This window comes from Taudactylus pleione, unplaced genomic scaffold (genome assembly GCF_031769625.1).
Source record: "Taudactylus pleione unplaced genomic scaffold, aTauple2 ptg001041l, whole genome shotgun sequence".
Taxonomy (NCBI): Eukaryota; Metazoa; Chordata; class Amphibia; order Anura; family Myobatrachidae; genus Taudactylus; species Taudactylus pleione.
The window spans coordinates 1165434-1177712 of record NW_028285442.1 but is presented as its reverse complement, the minus strand read 5'-3'; the positions used below and the strand labels follow the sequence as shown (position 1 = coordinate 1177712).

The window sequence follows — 12279 nt, the reverse complement described above, 5'->3', positions numbered from 1 at the left end:
GCGGAAGGTGCAGTGAGTATTTCTTCCTGCATTGTATGTGACTTTTGCTAGCGCTACCTGTCTGTGACTTATTTCTACTTACTGTCAGCTTCTACCTATCCCTTTCCTTCTCCTACGGCCCTAAGGTGTGTGGGGGAGGGCTTTTCTGTGGACCTCACTTGTATAAAACAAGTGTGGTGAGGTCAGTCACATACAGCCACACAATACCATATTTTGGACTGTTGTATTGCACACTTGAGAGCGCGCAGGTGTTACTCTGAAGCTACAGGCCTGGAGGTTGAAACTAGGACCTCCATTAATGTGCCGGCATTAGTTAAGGCGGTGCGAGCCATCCTTCATATAGAGGATGATGTCCCAGCGTCTAAGTATCCTAACTTCAAAAAGGTTAAGGTTACTTCAAATGTTTTTCCTGTGTCTGACCAATTGGTGGATCATATGGCGGTAGCTTGGCAGCTGCCTAGTAAGAAATTCCAACCACAGAAATGGCTGGTATCTAACTACCCTTTTCCTGATGATCTTTGCAGGAAATGGGAAACCCCACCTGTGGTGGATTCCCATGTCACCCGCTTAATTAAAAGCGCAACCATGCCTTTACCGTCTATCTCCTCTTTGAAAGATCCCACAGACAGGAAAGTGGAGACTACATTGAAGTCCATTTACTCTCTCTCAGGGGCGGTGGCTTGCCCGTCCATGGCCATCTCATGGGTGGCTAAGGCCATCGAGAGCTGGGCCAATGCTTTGGAAGATACCTTTCCTGAGGATGCTCCAGAGATTCAGAGAGCGTTGGTAGGACAGATAAGAGATGCTGCTTCCTATATTGGGGAAGCGTCGTTGGATACCAGTCTGCTGACCTCTAGAGCTTCAGCTACGGCTGTGTCTGCTCATCGGTCCTGGAGGGCTGATGCTGACTCTAAAAAGGGCCTGGAGGCTTTGCCTTTTAATGGGGAGTTGCCATTTGGTCCTGACTTGGACAAGATAGTAGATACTCTGGCTAAATTCAAGTCAGCCTTCCTCCCTTCGGCTTCTGCGCCGGCTAAAGTGAGGAGCTCTGCTTTTCGGTACTTTCGGGTTCAAGGTAAGGCCAAAGTTCAGTTCTTCCCGAGGCAGTTGGCAACCAAGGTCACTCCTAAACCTAAAAAGCGAGCGTGGAGTGCCAGGCGCCCTTCTTCCAAGCAGGAAGGTAAACCTGCTGCCTGATGGGACGGGCCTCCCTCTGGGGGACCCCAGAGTGGGGAGGCTGACTTCTTCAATTTGCCCAGTGTTGGCACAATACCACCACTGATGCCTGGGTTCGAGAAGTAGTCTCCCAGGGGCACGCCCTATCCTTTCGGCTCAGGCCGCCCCACCAGTTTTTCTGCACGAGTCCTTCTCTGGACGAGACCAAAGCTTTGCAGATTCAGGAAGCTATAGAGTCCTTGCTGCAAGCAGGGATCATTGTTCCCGTTCCACAGTTACAACGTGGGATGGGGTACTATTCTACTCTGTTCCTGGTACAGAAACCCAACTGTTCTCATCGTCCTATCCTCAATTTGAAGTTTCTGAACAAATATCTCAGAGTTCCCAGATTCAGGATGGAAACGTTGCGTTCCATCATTCTGGCGATGGAACCCGGGGATTACATGGTCTCCCTGGATATCCAGGACGCCTACCTCAATGTGCCTATAGCACTTGCACACCAACGGTATCTGAGGTTTGCTATCTTGCAACAGCACTACCAGTTTCAGGCGTTGCCCTTTGGCCTGTCTACGGCTCCGAGGGTGTTCACCAAGGTGATGGCAATCATGGCCGCCCACCGGAACCAGGGTATACGGCTGTTGCCGTATCTGGACGACCTTCTGCTAGCAAGCTTCCCGGTGGTACTTCTTCGCCATCTACATCTGACCATTGCTTGTCTACAAACACCCGGGTGGTTAATAAATTGGAAGAAGTCCTCTCTGATCCCATCACAAAGGATGGTCCATTTGGGAGCTCTCCTGGATTCTCGTCAGCAGCAGATCTTCTTGACTCCAGAGAAGGTTTCCTCCCTGCAACTGCGAATACACAGTTGCCTGAGCAGTTGCAGAGTGTTGGTACACTCGACCATGAGAGTTCTAGGATCCATGGTGTCTGCTTTCGACATGGTGGAATTTGCCCCCATTCCATTCGAGGCCCCTGCAGGGGCAGATTCTTTCGGAATGGAACGGGTTACCTCACCGGACTCAGAGGCTGGTGTTGTCTCCGGAAGTACGTCTGTCATTAAGCTGGTGGCTTCAGACAGATCATCTCAGCGAGGGTCGCCCCTTTTGGATCCCGGACTGGGTTATGCTCACAACAGATGCCAGTCTCCGGGTTTGGGGAGCAGTGACCGGCTCGTTGTCTCTTCAGGGCCGGTGGTCTGTGGAAGAAGCAGCTCTTCCCATAAACGTGCTAGAGCTGCGGGCAGTGTACCGCTCTTCACGGAAGAGCAGTTCAGGTGCAATCAGACAACGCCATCACGGTGGCGTACATAAATCACCAGGGAGGAACTCTCAGTCGAGCTGCGATGCTGGAGGTGTCTCAAATCCTGGCTTGGGCGGAGTGCCACCTTCCAGCTATCTCGGCAGTCTTCATCCTGGGAGTCCTCAATTGGGAGGCAGACTTCCTCAGCCGTCACGACGTGCATCCAGGGGAATGGTCGCTTCACCCAGAGGTGTTTCAGCTTCTCGTGGACAAGTGGGGACTGCCAGAGTTGGACCTGATGGCATCCTGTCACACCTACAAGTTGCCAGTGTACGGATCAAGGACGGGACGCAGGCGCATGTCTGGTGGACGCGCTGTCGATGAAGTGGACATTTCACCTAGCGTATCTGTTTCCTCCGATCTCTCTGATCTTTCTTAGAACCCGAGGCAGCAAACAGGGCGGAGGCACGTTTCTGTTGGTGGCTCCAGCGTGGCCCAGACGTCCTTGGTACTCCGATCTCAAGAGCTTGTCAGTAGACATTCCGTACCTTCTGCCTCAGCGTCGGGACCTGCTGTCTCAGGGGCCCTGCCTTTACCCGGATCTGGATCGGCTGTCTTTGACGGCGTGGCTCGTGAGACAGCCGTCTTAAGGTCACGGGGTTTTTCGAGCTTTGTTACGAGTACCATGCTGAGGGCGCGTAAGTCTGCTTCAGCAAGAATTTACCACAGAGTGTGGCACACTTTCTTTCAGTGGTGTGAGTCCAGGAACTATGATCCTCAAGTGTTCAGGGTGTCAAGGATTCTGGCTTTTCTCCAGTCTGGTCTCGACCTAGGCTTACGTCTTGCCTCACTGAAGGCGCATGTGTCGGCATTGTCTGTGTGGTTCCAACGCAGGATTGCTACTTTACCGGACGTTCACACCTTTTTTTCCAAGGTGTTCTGAGAATTCAGCCACCCTTTGTGCCTCCTGTGGCACCTTGGGATTTGGCGGTGGTTCTTTGGGTCCTGCAGGGACCTCCTTTTGAGCCCCTTGAGTCGATTGATCTCAAGTGGTTAACACTTAAGACTGTTTTTCTCCTGGCAATTGCTTCGGCCAGGAGGGTGTCTGAGTTGGGGGCGCTCTCCTGTAGTCCCCCTTCTGAGTTTTTGCCTAAAGTAGTCTCTAAGTTCCACATCAATCAGTAACTTGTGGTGCCAGCTTTTCAGTTTCCTGATCTTACAGCTAATGAGGCTTCGTTGGACGTTGTCCGTGCTTAGAATTTATGTGGACCGGACTGCTTCGGTTAGACAGTCCGATTCTTTGTGTTCTTATTGGTTTTCATAGGAGGGGTTGGCCTGCCAACAAACAAACTTTAACACGTTGGCTTTGTTCTGTTATTCGTGAGGCTTATATACAGGAACGTTTGCCTGTTCCAGCCTCTGTTGAGGCTCATTCCACTCAGTCTGTGGGTCCCTCTTGGGCTGCTAGACGTGGTGCCTCCGCTGTTAAGCTGTGTAAGGCAGCCACTTGGTCTTCAATTCAGACGTTTTTGAGGTTTTATGCGTTTGACACCTTTTGCCTCTCAGGATGCATCCTTTGGGCGCAGGATTCTCCTTTCTGCACAGGAGCGTCCCCGCCCTTAGTTGAACTGCTTTGGGACATCCCCAAGGTCAACCCTATGGACCCTGAAGTAGAAAACAAGAGAGATGGTAAGAACTTACCTTTGTTATCTCTGTTTCTACGAAGTCCATAGGGTCCACAGGGCGCCCGCCCTGACGCACCTGGCTTCAAATGGGCTGTGTGACTGGTCACCGGTTTTTCCATCTCCCATTTCTGTGAGTATGGTTTCTTGTGTGTTCCAGTCTTCCTTCTCTCTCTATTTAGTCTCCTCCTCCGGCCTATGCTGCTCACCAACTGAGGTGCCTGTGGCTCGGGGGCGGGGTATAGAGGAGGATGGACCCAAGTGCATCCTGGGAGCTAAAGCTTTAACTGTGTGGTGCCCGTGGATCCAGATCCAGCTATACCCCCAAGGTCAACCCTATGGACTTCGTAGAAACAGATAACAAAAGTAAGTTCTTACCATATCTCTTATCACAGATTATGACAGCATGCGATTCAGTAATGTGTAATGAGTATTTGGTTTTGAACCTGTGACTCTTCAGAAATCACAGCTGTACTGAATGTCAGTCTCACTTGGTTGCTTCATGAGCCATTCAGATAGGCACTGGGAGTCCATATTCACTCTTAGGGGTTTTTTTATGTTTATTATGACTTTGTGAGAAGTAAACCATGCACATCCTTGTCTCTTAGGCATTGCAGTACTGCTCTGTCCCTGTTTACCCACCACCCATGTTTCCCAAACCAGTCAGTGCCAAAGCGTGATCTTCCACCTTGTGCTGAACTATTCTGCAGAAGTCCCATAACCTGAATCCAGATTCAGCCTTCCCCTGCTGCATGTGATTGTCATAAAGTTCTATGTGTCTTGCTTCCACTCTGGGAGCCATCTCTCATGCCTCCTGCTCCTGTGCTGCTCCCAATTTATAGAACACCTGACCACTCCCCTACCTTTAATCTACACCCACCTAGTGCCTAGAGCAGAGGTGGGCAATAAGTGCGCCCCCCCCAGCTATTGAGCTACATATTCCAGCATGCCCTGCCAGTTTTGCTATTTTGACATGCTAAAACTCTTGCAGGGAATTCTGGGATATGTAGTTCAGCAGCAGCTGGGTGGCTGTTTATTGTCCACTCCTAGCCTAGAGGGTCTCATGTCTGTATCCTGTCTTCTGTATGTATACTTGACTTTGTAGCAACTGTTCTGTGCTACAGGTGTGTGTTAGTTTTTTTTTTTGTAACATAAACAATGATGAGAATTTGCTTGTGCATTTTCCTTTATTTTCCTCACCCAAAGGTGGCGCTGTTGCACATGGAATTACAGGATTTGATTTGTCCATTAATGTAGCTTAGTGCATATCAATGTAAAAATGCAGGACTGATGTATCTGCATACACATCACCACTAATTAATAATTTTGTACTGAAAACCACTTTCTTCTGGACTGTGTGGGTTGATAATTATTATGACAACTAGAGTAGGGTAACACAATTTTTTTAACTTTATTCTAGTTTGCAGCCCCAGGAGACACATGCTATGGTTATTATGTCTGACAATGTGGAGTCTGATACTGTGAGTAAAAATTTAATTTTAACAGACATCGCTACACTGAAAAGTTATTTTGATTATTAGGTGTAATTATTTCCTGTGTTCTCCTGTATAGGTGCTGCAAGTAGTTAATTTGACCAAGCGTTTAGTTCCAGGTGATACTATTGAAGTGGGGCGAAAGGAATTCAGTTTAACATCGCAAGATTGGTGTCTAAAAGTAGAGAATACTTGTACAAGCCCATTAACGGATGACGTTTTCATGTGCAGCCCAGAAACCGATGTACATACTACAAGGAATGATGACTCTTTAGTAGGCAGCCCTAATCTTGTCCCAGATAAAGGTATGTACTGGTTTTCTGTAGGTCCTCTCCTAATTCTCTGGAGACTGAGAACAAATGCAGTATTCTAATTCCACATAAATACCACAATAAATCCATTTACACGATACAAAATTAAGGCCTTTAAAAAAAAAAAAAAAAAGACAAAGGAAACTGTTTTTCTGCTGACTAGCAAAGTGTTTCAAGAAACTATAAAATCCAGAACTATAAAGTAGTGGTTCTGAACACCAGTCCTCAAGTACCACCAATAGGTCATGCTTTTGTGGATTTCCTTAGTCATGCACAGTTTTTGTTTAGTTTGGTGGGTCAGCAATTATTCCTCCTGCTTCCACAGACTGAAAACATGACCTTTTGGGAAAACTTGAGGTTGAGAACCACTAATATAAGATAGTATATATGTACACTTATGCCAAACCTCAGATCTCATTTGTGCATTCCCGTACCCACCAGTTATACTAGCTTAGAGGGGGATAGCACACATACCTGCCTACATCCAGCATCTAATGGTCTTGCTAATGTATCTGCTTTAACTTTTTTTGTTCTAGAGGCGAAAACCATGAACGATCCTCTAGACGTCTTTGGAAGCTGCACACCAACTATGGTAGAGAAATGATTTTTAAATTACAAGTACAGCTATTTTTGTCTGCTTCGGAAAATAAGAACTCAAACAGACATCCATTCAGCATAGGGTGGGGATGTCGAGTCTCAAGTATTATGTAATTTACTGTGTCCTCTTCAGAGTCTGTCTACTGAAAATGGTTATTTTAAGCATTAAAAATGTTCTATTAATATTATTTTGTTTTTCTTCTCAACTCTATAGTTAAAATTACTTCTATAGTATCACTTGTTGCTTCCATTTCCAATGTGAACTGGCAAGAATCTCACATCTTAGTTGAGTGATACAACTGTCCTGAATGTAGCCGCTACATATTGGTATAAAAAGACATCGGTCACACATGCTGTTTTGAAAACTATTTTATTTTGATATAATTGTTTTGTGTTTTTAATTTATTATAAACTCCATTTAATCTAATGTGAAAAGTCACTGAAATGACAAGAGGAGCATTAAGTTCTTAAGTGCACATAACCTAGGTTTTTCTACAATATGAGACCTAAGGGGGTCTATTTACTAAGCCTTGGATGGTGATAAAGTACCAACCAACCAACCGGCTCCTGTCATTTTTCAAACCCGACCTGTGACATGGCATTTAGGAGCTGATTGGCTAGTATTTATCTCCAACCAAGGCTTGGTAAATTGACCCCCCTAATCTCAGTTCAATCTAGGGATGTGCAGGCTCGGATAGGTTCGAGTTTGCACGTGGAGTTCGGATTTTTCCCTCCAAAAAAACGGAACTCAGAAAGACGCAAAACGTCATCTTACATGGACGAACATCATCATTCCTGGACTTTTGTCCAGGAATAATGATGTTCGTCCATGTAAGATGACGTTTTGCCTCTTTCTGAGTTCCGTTTTTTTGGAGGGAAAAATCCGAACTCCACGTGCAAACTCGAACCTATCCGAGCCTGCACATCCCTAGTTCAATCATAAGAAAAGTGGCATGATTCAGCCTTGCAAGAGGTTGAACATGAGATTTGACTTTAAAAAAAGTTTTGTTTTCTAACAGACTTGTCTCTTTGCAGGTAAATCATGCCCCCTTGTGGCTTCAATCTACCACAGCAGCCTCTGATTTAATAGTGTTTTCACCGCTGGAAAAGTAAAGCCTGTTACTAAGATGATGCTGCAACAAAATTATCAGGATTGTACAGACTATGAAAAGAAAAAAAAGTGGCATTTGACTTTCTCATATATTTTTATATATCTTATTTTAATCAACACCATGTTAGGTTTGTTTTAAGTTTTATTTTCATATGTATAATGTGCAGTTAAATGTATATTTGGATTGTTATCTGGACCAGTTTCCACTTTATGTAAAATGATGCAATGTATATAAATGTAAGAATGGTGAAACTCAGGCATTTGCTATAGGGTATTGCTCCTCTCAAGTGTCCAGTATTTTTAGGACTCAGTTCATTTGTAAGCTCACAAGTCTTGTATTCTATAAATGTTACAATAACTTTAAACAGCGTTTCAATGGGACTAATGTATTGTCTTGATGTCAATAGGAAGTGTATACTTTGCTTTATAATTTTAATGGAATGTTTTGCACAGGCAAAAAAAAGAAAAATTTATTGGTTAGCTTTGATGTTGAATCACTGTATACAAGCATTGGCCACAATAAAGGGATAGCAGCCGTGAAATACTTCCTAACTATGGAAGACCAGAGTGATTTTCAATTCTTTCTACTAAAGCTTCTCAATTTTGTCCTTTTACAAGATTTTACTTTTAATGACTAATTTCTACTGCAGGGTCCATAGGGCTCCACAGGAGACCTTGGGGTATAGGTTGATGACATCAGTCGTCGGGCACCTCATAGTTAAACTTATGCTCCCAGGATGCAGTGCGCCCCTCCTATACCCCGCCCCCAAGGCACCTCAGTTTCGTAGGTGTTCGGCCGGAGTCGGGTCACTTTAAGAGTGGCTGCGCTGACAGCCCCAGAAAATAGTTTTAAACAGCAGAGTGGTCAGCTGGGGCAGTCCGGCAGACGCCCATGCTGCCACTCCGACACGAGACGCCGGCATTGCGCTGGGGATCGTGGCGGGTGTCTGGGGGTTTTGGCTAGCAAAAATCCCCAGACGCCCAGGACTGTGGCCGGACTGCACGGGGGACGTTGAGGTAAGCAGTGGGCGTATGCTGATAAAACTGTTCATTTGGTTCCCAGGGCTGGGGGGTCCCTGGGAAGCAGCTGCGTGTGTCAACAGGCATGGCGCTTGCGCTGACACTAGACCACCAGGGAAAGGGGGCCACTGTGTGCGGACATTATGGCATCCCTGGGGTTAATAGCACGTCAGCGGGCCTTCCCTGTACAGCACAATCAGCCCCTCCCCTGCTGCACTGCGCGCCTTTCCACAGCGGGGTCTGGCGGTTGCAAGCAGCTCTCCCTCAGGCACGCCCCCTAAGTCCTCTGGTGGCCATTTTGTGTGTGCAAATCGCTGGTCTCACCGGGAGTGGTGGAGCCTGGGTCCCCCTACAGATCTCTCCTCGAAGCAGGTCAGTGTATGTTGCACTATTCCTATTAGACACAAGGTCTAGTTAGTAGATAGTGCAGGAATTTCCTGGCATTGTATGTGTCTGTTGCTAGGGCTGTCTGACTGTTCTATCAAGATGATGTGGAAATTCAGGACTTATTGGAGTCAGAGCTCCCTCTAAAAGAGGCGGAGCTTAAGTCCAAAATTTATGTGCACTGTCTTATTTGTGTGGTCCGTGTGGCCATGGGTAATGGGGATGAGGATATTCCAGCAGCCAAACCCAAGCATGCTTTCTTTAAAGAAGTTAAAAGTTCAGCAACAGCTTTTCTGCTGCCATATCAGCTAGTTGGACACTTGGAAGAATCATGGAAAACTCCAAACAGGAGATTTCAGCTGCAGAAAGATTGGAGGCCACTTATCCGTTCGAGGAGAAGTATTTCTCTAAATGGGAAACTTCATTTCAGGTGGAGTCTCATATTACGCGCCTTGTCAAAAGTGCGACACTTCATTTGCCATCCATGTCATTTAAAGGATGTTACGGACAGGAAAGTGGAAATATGCCTAAAGTCCATTTATTCCCTTTCGGGGAGGGAGCGCTAGGCCGGCTATGGCAGTATGCTGGGTGGCCAGGGCAATGGCGCGTTGGGCTAATACCTTGGAAGCATCCTTGTCTGTGGAAGCTACCGGTGAGCAAGTCAAATTGGTAGCTTTTCTCAGAGATTCAACCACATATGTGAATGAGGCTGCTCTGGATGTTAGTCTCCTAACATCTCGTATTTCATCAGCTGCAGTGTTGGCTAGGCGCTCTCTTTGGTTGTGGTCTTGGAGGGCAGATGCTGAGTCCAAGAAAGGGTTAGAAGGTTTACCCTTTAATGACCAGGTTTTATTTGGTCCAGATTTGGACAATATTGTGGACACTATGGCTGCTGCCAAGTCTGCCTGTTTACCCATTGCCATCAAGTTCTGGAACTCAGTCCTTTTGCACCTTCCGTCCTCAGAGTAAGGCCAAAGTTCAGTCCTTTCCCAGACCGTCTGGAACTAAAAGTCACAAAGCCCAAGAAGCAGGCTTTGAGTGCTGGGCGTCCAGCTGCCAAGCCCCAAGCCAAACCCTCAGCCTGACTGGACGGGCCTCTCCTTGGGGGACAGACTTCTTCAGTTCGCCCAGTGTTGGTGTCATACCACGACAGACACATGGGTAAGGGAAGTGGTCTCTCAAGGGTATGCCCTCTCCTTCCAATACAGGCCTCCGCATCAATTTTGCCTTACGGGACATCATATAGATCAGGAAAAGGCATTGGAACTGAAGAAAGTTATTCGATCTATGTTCCTACAGGGAGTTATGGTACCTACTCCCCAGAGGGGAATGGGGTATTATTCCACTCTATTTTTGGTTCCAAAACCCAATGGTACATACAGGCCTATCCTAAATCTCAAGTCCCTAAACAAATTTTTCTGAGTGCTTCGGTTCAATATGGAAACCTTGCAGTCAATTATACTGGCTATGGAACCTGGGAATTTTATGGTGTCTCTGGCCATACAGGATGCCTACCTGCACGTCCTGATAGCTTCGGCTCAGCAGAAGTACCTCAGGTTCGCAGTGTTACATCAACACTTCCAGTTTATATATATGTGTTAAATTCACATTAGAGAATCCATGGTATAAAAATGTAACTGACCTTTATGTTAAAATTGTTTTCATATGATACGTGAAATTGGCATTATGATTATAAATATAACCCTGTTCATCATTAACTTTATTACCCTTTTTAAACAACATTACATAAAGATTAATTTCTAGATTATGTATCATTTTATATATATATATATATATATATATATATAAAGAAAAACGGCGGCACTCGACAAGACTCGTGAAAAAAAGACTCACTACGGAGGTATGGTGTCCAACGTTTCAATCTCTTTTAGTGTGAGATTTTCATCAGGGAACAATAAACAAGTGAATACATACAGCTTATTTATACATACAGGGTTATTACTCACCCATGCGTTGTGCATAACGCGGTCCGGACTGCCGGGCAAGTTAAGGTGACGTCATCACAATGCGTACACCCCACGTGCCACAGCACGTGATTACACTCAATGTTAGGTAACTGTGGTGATAGTGCAGTTAAAAGCTGCCAATAGCGGCAGTAAAGTTTACAGACAGGTGTATATTCTCTCTTTAAGGTGGTAGTCTGACTGACCTGGGCAAAACTGGCCCCTGCAATGCATATTGCATCAAGATCCACCCAACACCCATGGACGAATCTGGTCCCTGCAATGCTATTTAGCACCAAAGGTCCACCTAACACCCATACACAGGTCTTTAACATCTGACCACCACACTTTACTTTCATGAGTCACCAGCTCTCCCACTCTCTCATTGCCCGTCCAATACTAGGTGCTGTACAACGGGCAAAAGTAGAAGTTGGTCAGGTGGTAACACCATAATATTACTGCTCTGCTACTAAAGGGATAAATAATATACAGATGGGAATACGATCCGATATTGTTTTATGTCCTTGCTTATCAATGATTATATATGATTATGCATTTGTGGTCTATGCGAACTTGATTTATAAACTGATTAAATAAGTGTTCTGTGTTATTGATATGAGTGTTCTAAAGTGTTAAGTCATATCGTTTTATTGCCACATGGGACCTATGCAATTTTGATCTGTGCTAAATTGGGCAAACACATTTTTTTCTATTTAATTTTGATCTGTGTTCTGTAATTATAGTACAAAAGGCAACACTGCCCAAACCAGATGATTGGTAGTGATTGCACTTCATTTGAAGCCTAAATGTGTTGTACAAATTTTCTGGACTGTTTAGCAGAATCAATTTACTTAAATATTTTCACCTATAGGAATTTTTTCATCCTTTATAAACAGAATTTTTAAAGTTACTTAATAAAAAAGTATATTTTAAACATCATAAACCTATCACATACATTTAAGATTTCAAATAAGAGTGCCCCAAAAAGGAATATATTTTCTTTTTTTTGCCTGTGTAAAACATTCCATTAGAAATCTGTTTTTTTTATTCCTGGGAGCACCACCAACACCTATTTTGTAATATAGAGGGTCCCCTCTTATTGACATGCTCTAAGGTACTGTTGGTTTATTGACTATTTTTTCATCTAAAACCTGTGCAGGAATCTCTCCTAAATCCCCATTTCCCAATTCTTTTATATTTATAATTATTAAGGCTTTGAAATACATATGGTGAATACGCACAGGCCCTGTAAAACACCCTGCTCTGTCAGGTGTCTAAATATCACTTGAGCACTAGGTT

At 45.1% G+C, this 12279-nt stretch overlaps 1 protein-coding gene across 1 annotated transcript in view; it reads left to right on the top strand.

Moving 5' to 3' along the window:
* Positions 1–8172, top strand: part of DLGAP5 (DLG associated protein 5) — a 59170-nt gene extending 50998 nt beyond the window's left edge. The window contains exons 16-19 of the mRNA XM_088461348.1: positions 5521–5581; positions 5673–5898; positions 6441–6496; positions 7537–8172. Of these exons, the coding sequence (XP_088317474.1) occupies positions 5521–5581; positions 5673–5898; positions 6441–6496; positions 7537–7614 (421 nt within the window). The 3' untranslated portion in view covers positions 7615–8172. The remainder of the gene's footprint in view (positions 1–5520; positions 5582–5672; positions 5899–6440; positions 6497–7536) is intronic.
* The last annotated feature ends 4107 nt before the right edge of the window (positions 8173–12279 follow it).